Source organism: Echiichthys vipera (assembly GCF_963691815.1).
Source record: "Echiichthys vipera genome assembly, chromosome: 7".
In the NCBI taxonomy this organism is placed as follows: domain Eukaryota; kingdom Metazoa; phylum Chordata; class Actinopteri; order Perciformes; family Trachinidae; genus Echiichthys; species Echiichthys vipera.
In genome coordinates this window covers 24,186,867-24,199,455 of record NC_139832.1, presented here as the reverse complement: position 1 = coordinate 24,199,455, position 12,589 = coordinate 24,186,867, and the positions used below count along the sequence as shown (strand labels likewise).

Here is a 12,589-nt window from a genome sequence, read left to right as displayed (position 1 = left end):
ACTAAATGACAATTCACACAACACAATAGAGCAACAAAATATATTTTCTGCTTTGTTTGACCAAAATCCAGGTAGTGGCTATGGCCTTTATGCACTAAAGTTTAGTATAGTATAGCATAGTAGTAGAAAGTATCTTTTTTAGATTTAGTTTAGTTTAGTTTTAGTTTTAGTACTATTCATTCTTTTTTAGTTTATTTAGTTTATTTTTACAGGGACCATGTTCCAAAAGGCATTGGTTGGTCTAAAAACATTCTAGCTAAAAGCTAATTTCCATCAGCAGTCCCTGTGCAGGTAAAAGCAATAGAGAAAGATTAGAAACACACACACACACACACACACACACACACACACACACACACACACACACACACACACACACACACACACACACACACACACACACACACACACACACACACACACACACACACACACACACACACACTCACACACACTAACACACACACTTTAGTTGCTCTAAAGGAGAAGGCTGATTGCGCAAAAGCAGTGCTCTGATCTGGGAGGCTACAATCTCCCCTTGTGATGGATCGAGAAGCTCTGTCCATTCGCTCAGAGCAGAGATTCTTTCAAAGGTTGTGGAGCAGCATTATGATTTATTTTGTGTATAGGGCGCATATCAGAATACAATATGAATATGGCACAGTGGTGGTACTGCATTGGGAAATATGGATTTATGGCAAAAAGAAAGAAAGAAAGAAAAATCCCATTTTTTATAGAAATTAAAGACCTGCACAAAGTGCTAGTATAGAAAAACGTGACTGAACACATAGACAGCTCTTATCCCGTCGTGGGTTAAAAATTTGATTGTAGATGTGCTTTTCTTTCTTCCAGTACTTTTGACGCTATCAAATATGGATATTGTATTGTTTTGAAACACATATTATTGAAAAGGATCAATACTTCGTAGCGATATTTAGATCATTTTGACAACCTTTCCATAGATAATTGTAAGTTGCCTTATGTTTCTTTGAAAACTCACTTATAAATGGCAATTGCCTGATGAACACTTCAGATTGTAACAGCTAACTGCTCATTGGTATTCAACCTAATTCATTTTGATTCACAGCTGAATTGCTGGCATCAGTCACAAACCCTGAACGCTGATGATGTGAAGTGGCAAGAGGGGAAAAGTCTCAATAATACAGTGATTAAAATGGCAATGTGATAACAATAACACTCATTATCATTGTCACAATTTCTATTATTTTCAAAATTTCTTAATTGGGTTCTGCCCTTTTGAAATCATTAATCAGACATGCTAACATGTCCCTGCTATCTCCACACACACATAAACACGTTTAATTAGTGCTACTGTCATCCAAGACCACTATTCAATGTGACATGAATCACTGCATAACCCTCTTTTATGTATGGAAACTCATGTATGGAAACAAGACTAAAAGACACTTACAACAACACTTAACACTGCCCCCAAATTATTGCCTTATTAGTGAACACCTTAACACTTCTGACAGTCACACACGCAAACAAATAAACATGTAACCACAGTATATCATCAGCGTTTATAGAAACGTTGTCACATTCTAAATTTGTAATGCTACAATTATAAAAACATTTGTAAGAAAATGTACAGACTCCTTAAAAGCTATCTCCTTTTTGTTGCTTCTCTGCACTGGTAACATTTTCATAAGTTTAACAGTATCTGTCTTTCTGTTAGAGAGAGGCCACCTGGATGAGGTGAGCCTGCAGATGGATATAAGAAAGTTGAGATAAAGGTGTTTCCAGCTGAGGATCAGTGTGGTGCGGTAGAAAAAAAAAGTTGCTTTTTATGTGGGGGGTATACTGTTGGATTCTGTACATACAAGTTACCAACTGTGCTTTGGGGTTGACCCTGTTTTTGTTTTCAAATCAGCTGCCTGCATCAGGTGTCAGGAGTTGACTGTTAGGATCCCATCAATGGAAGGGTATAAATACAAGCCAGAAGGAGACAGACGGGAGCAATCCTACTGTTTGGAGCTACAGCTCCGGGTAACAGGTGCACCAAGCTGTGACTCTCTCTAGCATTGACAGTATTTGTAGAGTGTAGGGCCTGGCTCCAGGGTTTCCCTTGTGCGCTCCCATGCGGAGAGAACCCCCAGGGGAGCCGACGCCTGCTGAGACTGAAAAACAAGGTAAGAGCCCAGCTGACACATATGCATACAAGCTCAGCTGTTTGTCTCAAAGGAGAGTTCAGCATGTCAAGTATACAGAAAGCCAGGGAATGAAGGAGTGCTGCCAGATTCAAGCCTCCCAGGGAGAAAACCTAGACTGAAAGATGGATAGATGGAAGATGCTGAGTGTGTGCCCCTATAGCTGTACAATGGTAAGATTGTTTGACTGCTTTATTGTCTGGACTTGTAATAGAACCTAGATAGTATGGGAGGAGATAAAATATGGTCTGTCAGTGCAGCGGTATCATTGATCTTACCTGTGTTATCAGAGCAGTTGCCTGTTGAAATACGACTACTAAATTGAACAATGTTGTGTATGGAATAATTCTTTATGATCTTTATTCAATATGATGCTTTCTTGTTTTCTTTTCCCTTCTGTTTGGTCAATATATATTATTTTGAAATACGTTTCCTGTACCTCAGCCACCCCCGCATTTAGAATGCCAGCCAGAGGCTCCAGGGGCTCCAGTCCTCTCTCCAGCCAAGAAAATGACTAATATAAATGATTGACAGGCTTGCAGAGACGAGGTTGCCCATTTAGCAAACCTGCTGTGTCAAAGGGAAAAAAAAGTCACAATGGCTCCCTGAGCGATGGGATTGGAGATGAGAGAAATGAAGAATTTTTTTGTGCTGTATCGATCCTCCCGATGCTTGTCTCATGCATTTTACACAAGATCAAAATGCCACTTATGTTATAATACAGCGCTCTGGGTCGGGGCTCACTACTCTCTGTTCAGCGGGATTTCAGGGCACTTGATGCATGTATTCAACAGGAATCAAGAAAAGCTGATAGATTGTGTCATGGGCTCAATGTTGAGAAGGCGCAGGGAGCATTCAAACCTTCAAATCCCTATATCTCATGGACAGATCAAATTATTTTCATTCTTTTGTGATACATCCAACGAAGCTCTCCTCTCCTCTCCTTTCCTCTCCTCTCTGCTCCTCTCCAGGGTCAGAGGTCTAAGTTGCATCATGGCAGAGGAGAGCCTGGAGACAGAAGACCCCAGATCCTCTATGCCGGCTGAGCTCCACCATCCCCACTCTAAGTTCTCCCAGTGGAAGTTTAAACTGTTTAGAGTGAAATCCATGGAGAAGCCACCTCTGTCCAGTGAGACACAGCCTGAGGAAGGAGCCTTGTTAGGAATCTCCCCTCCTGCTGCTCCAAATATAGAGTTAGATAATGCTGTGAGTCCAGGGAGTGTTATGAAATTGTGCCTAGGGGGAAAAAGCAAGGAAAATGTGGAGGGCCCAGGCCGGAGGGTAGATATAAAGCTACAAGAAATGGACACCCATATGGAACACCTCAGGTAATAACATGTCACTATAATATACAAACTTCCCTTCATTACATGTATTAGTTTCTAAGAATTTGACAGCATTTTTTTTCTTCTTTTTTTTAAGGTGTTTGTGCCGTCTCTGTGGAATGGCTCTGAGAAAAGTCCCAGGGCCGGTGCACGATGTTCAGGGGGATCTGGATGAGGTCAGCAAAAGTGCCCTGCGTAAAATGGGCTGCAAGTTTACAAGCTGGCCAGACGTCGTCCTCAAAGTCTTCAAAGTGAACGTGACAGAGGACACAGAGTCTGTCCACCCTCTTTCCTTCTGCCATCGCTGCTGGGTGGTTGCCATACGAGGAGGGGGCGTCTGCAGCTTCTCCAGAACAAGAGTCCCGGAGTGGAAACCCCACTCTTCTCATTGCCACTTTTGCTCCCCCAGGAAACCTTCATACCAGCGGACTGGTAGGAGGAAACGGAAAGCCATTCCCAGAGTTCAGAGCCTGGCAAAAAGGGCCAGGTGGGACCACGTTGGCAGCATTGCCGTTGGTGAGAGGAGGGCTCTGAGACCGTTTGGAGAGCATAATCACGGTCCTGTGCTCAGGGCACAGAGGAAACCCAGCATCCAGAGAGAGCAATGGGTGAGGAACATCACCCACTGCCAGAAAGTTCACCTGAATACCAAGCTGATCTCTGAGAAGCTTCCTGTAGACTTCCTCTCTTCTTTCGCCTGCCTGGTGTGTGACCACCTGCTCTCTGAACCAGTCCAGTCCCCCTGTGGACACCTCTTCTGCCGTAGCTGTATTATAAAGTATACCCTCATTCTGGGACCTCACTGCCCAGCCTGCAACTCATCCTGCTCCCCTGAAGATCTCACCTCACCTGCCAAAGCCTTCTTATCAGCCCTGCAGTCTCTGCCTCTGCTCTGCCCCAGGAGTGACTGTGGCAAGCAGGTAAGGCTAGACTCATTTAAAGGTCATTGTCTGGGCCATGAGCTGGATGAACAGGATGCAAAGCAGCAGTCATCAGAACTTGACAACTACCTGCTAACCAATAAAGGGGGAAGACCCCGTCAGCACCTGCTATCGCTAACCCGTAGAGCCCAGAAGCATCGGCTGAGGGATATGAAGAACCAGTTGAAAGCGTTTGCAGACAAAGAGGAAGGCGGCGACCTGAAATCTGTGTGTCAGGCTTTGTTTCTGCTCGCACTGAGGTCTGGGAATGAACACCGGCAGGCAGATGAGCTAGAGGCCACGATGCAAGGTAAGAGGCTAAAAGGTTTTTTGTTCATTCAACTCACCGCGGTCAAGAAAAAAGGGCACAAACAAATGAAATTATGATAGTGTTTGCTCATTAATATTTCCACCTATCTCTGAGGAGAAGTCACCTCATAAATAACAATGAGTCAAAAAGTTCACTATTAAAGAAAGAGAAGAAAGTTTTTTTTATGATTTTGATTGAAAAGCATTTCATTATTTTCCATCTCTGTTTATTGAACCACCACTGTCGCACGCACAGCCCCTCCCTGATTCTCTCCCACACTCACTCACTCACACTGTGGCTGCTTGTCCGTCAGTCTCTGTCTCACACTCCCTTTAATGCACAGTAACAACTCTTGTGAAGGGGCTGTTAGAATCAAAACAACATCAGCAGCTCTTGTATCTGCAAATTACACAGACAGCACCATCCTCCTCTCTGAGGAAAAGAAGCCAGCTGGTGTCTGTTTTCATCTGCAGCCAATACATCACTTTTGCCAGCTTCACTGATTCACCCTCTGTCCCCTTATAACATTTGGAAATTAGGAAATATTGGATTTTGTAATCACGGGCTTGTGGGCTTTTGACAATGATACATTCATATTTGGGTGTTAAGTTTGAGATTTTCTCTGTCTCATAGTACAAATGGTTCAAAACGCTGGATATCAAATGAGGAAATGCAGTTCTTTTCAAAGCAATAGAAACGGCCTTCCACACTTTGGTGTTAAATAATTCTCTTCATGTTTAAATCCTTTCCTCTCGCCTTTCTTTTTTTTTTTTTTTACTTTGTTTCTTTCTGTGTCTCTCTAAAAACTTTCACTCTTTTCTCTCTCTGCAGGCAGAGGCTTTGGGTTGCATCCTGCTGTGTGCTTGGCCATTCGGGTTAACACTTTCCTGAGCTGCAGCCAGTATCACAAAATGTACCGTACTGTCAAAGCCACCAGCGGTCGCCAGATCTTCCAGCCCCTGCACTCCCTGCGGTCCGCAGAGAAGGAGCTTCTCCCTGGCTTTCATCAGTTTGAATGGCAGCCAGCTCTTAAGAATGTGTCTTCATCTTACAATGTTGGCATTATTAATGGGCTCTCTGGATGGACTTCCTCTGTGGATGACTTCCCGGCTGACACCATCACTCGACGGTTTCGCTATGATGTGGCGCTGGTGTCGGCATTAAAGGATCTGGAGGAGGACATCATGGAGGGGCTGAGAGAAAGCGGCATGGAAGACAGTGCTTGCACCTCAGGCTTCAGTGTCCTGATCAAAGAATCCTGTGATGGCATGGGCGATGTCAGCGAGAAGCACGGCGGAGGACCAGCTGTTCCAGAGAAAGCTGTGCGTTTTTCTTTCACTGTTATGTCCGTCTCTGTCATGGCAGATGATGAGGGGGAAGAGGTGACCATCTTCACTGAGCAAAAGCCAAACTCAGAACTGTCCTGTAAGCCCCTTTGCCTGATGTTCGTGGATGAGTCAGACCACGAGACGCTCACAGCTGTCCTGGCGCCTGTAGTTGCAGAGCGTAATGCAATGAAAGAGAGCAGGCTCATTCTATCTGTGGGTGGACTACCTCGCTCCTTCCGCTTTCACTTCAGAGGTACAGGATATGATGAGAAAATGGTGCGTGAGATGGAGGGCCTTGAGGCTTCAGGCTCCACCTATGTCTGCACTCTTTGCGACTCCACCCGGGCAGAAGCCTCTAAAAACATGGTGCTGCACTCCATCACCCGCAGTCATGAAGAGAATCTAGATCGTTACGAAATATGGAGAACCAACCCCTTTTCTGAGTCTGTAGATGAGTTGCGAGACAGAGTCAAAGGGATCTCTGCCAAGCCTTTTATGGAGACCCAGCCCACGATGGATGCATTACACTGTGACATTGGCAATGCCACCGAATTCTACAAAATCTTCCAGGATGAGATCGGCGAGGTGTACAAAAAGGTCAACCCCAGTCGGGAGGAGCGACGCAGCTGGAGAGCTGCCCTAGACAAACAGCTGAGGAAGAAGATGAAGCTAAAACCAGTGATGAGGATGAATGGGAACTACGCCCGAAGGCTGATGACCCAGGAGGCTGTCGAGGTGGTGTGTGAGTTGGTGCCCTCAGAAGAGAGAAGGGAGGCCCTGAGGGAGCTTATAAGGATCTACCTCCAAATGAAGCCTGTGTGGCGCGCCACCTGCCCTGCCAAGGAGTGCCCTGACCAGCTGTGCCGCTACAGCTTTAACTCCCAGCGCTTTGCCGACCTTCTCTCCTCTACCTTCAAATACAGGTACAATGGAAAGATAACCAATTACCTGCACAAGACCCTTGCCCATGTACCTGAAATCATTGAGAGAGATGGATCCATAGGAGCATGGGCCAGCGAGGGGAATGAGTCTGCAAACAAACTGTTCAGGCGTTTCCGGAAGATGAATGCCCGTCAGTCAAAAGCCTTTGAGCTAGTGGATGTATTGAAACATCACTGGCTCTACACCTCCAAGTACTTGCAGAAATTTATGGAAGCTCACAAAGACTCTGCCAAAGCTCTGCAGGCTACCATTGACCCAGTAGAGAGTCAGGATAATGAGGACATGTCTCTGGAAGTGAATAACTTTTGACTTTTCTTTTAATGCGAAACCTTAAGTATTGACATTTCATTGATTTCAACATAGTTATGTAGTATCTTATTTGCCTCTATCAGAAATATGGAGTTACAATGTTACAAATGTATTCTCTATACTCATTCAGTGATATTAAGAATAACGAGGGAGTAATTTGTTGTGGTCGAAGTACCTTTGCAAATTTAAATCAGCATCATCCTTTATAGTTGGATTTTACGAGAGCAAAAACAATGTCTTGCACTTGAACAGTCATTTCTAAAATTTATGGAAAACCATGTTATTCTCACACCACGCTTTTAGATGTATTTTACTTGTTTTTAATGCTTACTTGTATTTGTGCTGCCTTGTTGTATACATATACATTTCCCTTGCTTTGTTAGATGTTAGTTACCACAGTGCAACGATGGGACGGTAGAGGAATATAGAAGTAACACACAGGTTTCTTTTCTCTTTTTTTATCTTCACCATCTGTGAAATATAGCACAGTTTATTGTATTGCAAGGATATGACACATTTATGGATTTATATAGAGGGGATATTTATGGAAACAGATGAAAGTGCTGTAAGTCATGGAGGGAAATTGTGTTAAAAAGACCACATTTGTGGCCACTGTATTAATATATCATTTGAGCTGTAACAAAATGCAATCACAGAGACCCAAATGTGCTTTGTTTCATGAGTGCCCTCTGAAAAAGATTACTTTAGTGCTTCATCCTGGGATCCCTGAGGGGCAGAAAAGATGCCAGGTCACTTTGAACCAATTTTTATCTGTTTTAGTTTTTGCACAGTGGAGGATAGATGATTCTTCTTCAAAATCTTCACATAAAATAAAGCACACTGACCTTTTTGTTGATAGCATGAAAATACAGTATGGTCCATTATGAAGCCTAATACCCAATGAACTCACCGGTAGGCAGGGATTTTTCTAATGTTCTGTATATAACCTGGTTATTTTCCCACTGCTGTTATTTCTTCATTGCCACGGTTGACAGAGGAGAAGGATGAGCTGGAGCTAGAAAGACCTGATGTAAACTGATTTGTTGGCATTTTTATTTGTTTGATTGATTGATTACATTATCTTTTTTTTCTGCCCTCACCATTTTGAATTGTGACAGGCAATTTTGCGTTCCGATTTGATTGAATGTTTGATTTTATTTTACTGTCATAAGTTTCACCATGTGACAGCTGTGAGATATTCACATTTCATTCCGTGGTTGTCACTTTTCTACAATACCATCAGGTTTTCGAGTGTAACTTGTCTCATATTTGTTTGTTTTTTTGCCGTAATGAATTGCATTTCCAAAGTATTGGATGATGGATGATTCACAGAATTCCACTTGTTTACTTTTCAACATTTATTTCCTCAGTTTCCGTATTACACTAAATATCGGGTAAATGGTTTGACAAGACTTTCTGTGGTGATTTATTTTGCATACTATAGTACTGTATTACACTGAGGTTTCACTACTTCTTTTCTTTTTCTTTTTTCACATTTTAAATGCCATGCAGTGTTGAGACATTTTCACTGAAGCAGACAAATTACCATTCGTTTGATGAGTTTGTACTTTTGTGTCCCTTTCCCCTTTTTACCATAAATAAAGACAAAATCTGACTTGATGTTCTGGTTGTCGTTTTATATTAAATATAAGAATAATTCAGACTCTAGGTGCATTAATCAAACATTAAGAGTTTCTGTACCATAAATATTGTGAAAGCTCTTTAAAAAGATAACTTTTACTTTACTAACTAATACATTTAGGTTCTGGTTCTTCATCTAGGTTACCTTTCATTACAGAAAACTGACTACAGATATGTATATTAGGAATGATAAATTATAATTTACTTATTTTATATATTTTCACCATGGTCCTTGATGGAATACAAAATAACTGCAAACTCATATACAACTTAAAAAATGTTTGAGGAAACACATTAGAAATAAAGAGGGATGAAGACAGAATATGAGGCTGTGTATTGTTTATTTCATTGAGCACAGATCAGCAGATTGGTTATGTTTTATTCAGTAATCATCACTTCAATTAAATCAAGAATTGTAGCAAGTTCAAAATTCAGCTCCATTTGACCATGAGAAAGTGTTAGTAAGTGAAACTTGTGGTACATAATGGAATGCAAACTAGAAACAGACTTGCTAAAATGTTCTGTCATTTTTATCAAACAATGAACATTTTTTAATGTAAATATACAGCTGTCAGAGAGAAAATATCAGGTCACACTTTTGTTTTATTTTCTTCAAAATATGTAACACATTGAGTACAGAACAGCATATTGGTTATTTTTTATTCAGTAATATTCACTTCAATTGTAGAAAGAACTGAAAGAAAGAATACAGCTCCATCCGACCATGAGAGAAAGTGTTAGAAAATAAAACCTTTGGTACCTAATGGAATGAAAAATAACAATAAAGTGTAAAATTTTAATGGAAATATAAAGGTGTCAGAGAAGAAATATCAGGTTGCGCTTTTGTTTGTTTTCTTTAAAAAATGAACACATTGAGTACAGATCAGAAAATTATGTATTTTTCATCAATTGTTTATTCGCTAAATATAAGCAAGAATCATCCTACACACAACATTATTAACAGTGACCATCTTCACACATCACAATCTGGATTCAGTTGAAAAGTCGCCTGAAAAAGCCTTTTTTGGCAGGGGACATCTTGATTGTTGGAGGAGTTTTCCTGTCCTTAACTTTCATGGGGGTACGCTTCAGAGGCGTGACCTGTCGAGGTGGGGTCATCTCCTGGTAGGGCAGGCCTCCGTGGTCCTGGCAGAAGTATCTTTTGCTACCCTCAGAGAGCCTGAGCAACAGGGTCTCAGACAGCTCCATGCACTGGGCATGGACCCAGTGTCCCCCCTCCCCTCTAGAGCAGAAGATCATGGCTGGCCGGTGGAGCTCTGTGGAGTAGTATGGCTCCCACATATTGGGGTCCACCTGACAGCCTAGGGAGCATTTGATCCAGTAGCCTGTTTGTGATTCATCCTCCTCATCCTCTTCATTGTAATTACCCCCTTCACCATCACTACTGTCCTCCAGCTCATGCGCCTCACGTCCGAAATAGAGCTCCTCAGAGTCTTCGAGAGGAGTGGAGTCATCGTAATCTGTTGACTCTTGGCTGCAGCCCTGGGTTTCTTCTTCCAGTCCTTCTCCCTCTGTCTGGAAGCTCACCTGATAGAAATAATGGACATCTGCTTGGGATGGCCTTCCCTCAGTAGGTACAGCAAATAGGATGCTTCCCTCTCCAGCACTGCCGCCAAACCAAGTGCGACTATGGATGATATCTGGGGTCCACTTAGGTGGTTCTAAGGGCTCAAAGTGGATCCCTTTCTCATTCAGAATCACAGTGCTGCACTCCATCCTCTTCTGAGAGTCTGACCGATACCCACCTAAGATAATGTATCTGTGACTGGGACCTGTACGGGTGATGATGGCACTAGAGATGGATATGCCAGTTTCAAGAGTCTCACAGGAAAGCAAGGGGCTGCCCTGCAGAAGCTCAACACGCAGGCGAAAGAGTCGAGGGGGGCGGGAGTCAGAGGCGAGTGAATGGCCCCCGAGAAAGTAGACGCAGTCCTCTCTGGCCAAGGCCAAATGAAAAGACTGCCCATCGCTGAGCTCAGGTAAAGTGTGAGCAGAGGAGCAACCAAACTCCAAGTCAAACAGGAACACCTGAGGAGGACAGTCGATGACGCTGTTCCAGCTCTCGGTGGTCCGCTCTCCTGCAGGCATGTAGGATCTACCCCCAAACAATACACAAGCTGTCTTCCCGCGGCTTTGAACCATGCTCATTGTGTGGCCATATCTGGCCCCTGGGATCACTCCCACCAGTTCTTTCTCTTTGCAGCACAGGGTCAGTTTACGATTGCAGCCACGGCTGTCCGTGGTCAGCAGGTACAGGCTCGACGAGATCTCGTTATTTGGGGTGCGGCCACCATGGATGAGATAACTCTCTGGAAGCCCGTCATAGGGGTCAAGGCGGCAAACAGCTGGGCAACGTAACGGAGGAAGGTAGCATGAGTCATTGGAAAAAGAGATGGCCCTCAATTTCATCTCACCACCTTTAACCCGAACGCCAAACACTCCTGTAGGACACGAGCGCTTGGGCCAACCTTTCTGGCCAAACAGGAGAACTTCACCATCGAGCTGCAACAGAGAGAGGCCACGCTGTAGAAGGCCTGCACACTTCACTGGAGTTAATGGTTGCAGGCTCATTTTTTTGGCAGGTGCCTGCAACAAAACAGCACACAAATACAGAAACAAAATAATATGTCAGTCAGCCGTTGGTTGTTTTCATTCAGGGGTTTTACTTCCTGTTTATATCACTAACAGCTGGAGGACCATAATCCACATAATCCACAACCCAATAATGTATAAACAGGTGCACACAGTCATTCAGCATGTATTGCTGTATTGAATCAATGCCAGTGACATACCTTAGTAACAACCTACAACTATGGCTACTCATTATTATAACATTTCTAGCCTGGAAATCAGACAAATCTGCCAAACTCATGTTTCATTTGTTGTGATTAGTCAGGTCATGCCAGGTTTATTATTTTCCTATTTAATAAAAAATATAGTTATTTTAGTGATATTATGCAAAATGGATTTTTAAAGACTTATTTTGCTATTTTCTTGCCGTGGAGAGCACAATAACTGTGACACACCCACCAACAATAACCCTTAATGTTGTGTGCTGTTTATGCTGCTGCTATTGTTTGTATATAATAACACACATTCTAATAATGGAAAGTTTACCACTTTATGAGGTCCCTTCATCAATTTCACCCACAAACAAAACCTCCCAAAATATTAAAATGCTCTATCTTTGAATCAGAAGCTTACAGGGTGCACTTTAATACAGCATGAGACACAAACAAACACTTCCAGACTCTGGAAACGTGACATACGTACTCGGTATGATTTTTCTGGGAAATGGAAACCATTTTCTGGCGTCATTACCATTAGGAAATGATTGGACAATGGCTCAGTGTGGACATTAGGTATTGGTAATGTGGACTCTACTTGTAAGGAAGATAAATCAAAACAAAATTACTGAATTAATTTTCCAATGTTGTGATAAATGATATAATTATATTCTATGAAACATATTTTCTCTTTCAGAATTATCCTCAGAGTTTGTTCTGAGACGACAGACTGTGTTGCCATCTTTACTTCAACTGACTTGTATAACATTACTAAATTTCAGTAGTGAATATTATTTCTGCTGTGGACAGTAGTCACTTCAACATGACAGTGATTA

At 42.6% G+C, this 12,589-nt stretch overlaps 2 protein-coding genes across 2 annotated transcripts; one reads left to right on the top strand and one right to left on the bottom strand.

Annotated features, from left to right (window-relative positions):
- Positions 1-3,164: 3,164 nt before the first annotated feature.
- On the top strand, positions 3,165-7,305 carry rag1 (recombination activating 1; the record flags this gene model as incomplete). The annotated part of the gene is made up of 3 exons (XM_083916934.1): positions 3,165-3,499; positions 3,594-4,726; positions 5,558-7,305. 3 exons carry the CDS (start codon positions 3,165-3,167, stop codon positions 7,303-7,305), a joined length of 3,216 nt encoding a protein of 1,071 aa, XP_083773060.1.
- A 2,634-nt stretch (positions 7,306-9,939) lies between these two features.
- Positions 9,940-11,538, bottom strand: rag2 (recombination activating gene 2; the record flags this gene model as incomplete). The annotated part of the gene is made up of 1 exon (XM_083916933.1): positions 9,940-11,538. The coding sequence occupies one exon, from the start codon at positions 11,536-11,538 to the stop codon at positions 9,940-9,942; it is 1,599 nt and encodes a 532-aa protein (XP_083773059.1).
- Between the last annotated feature and the right edge of the window lie 1,051 nt (positions 11,539-12,589).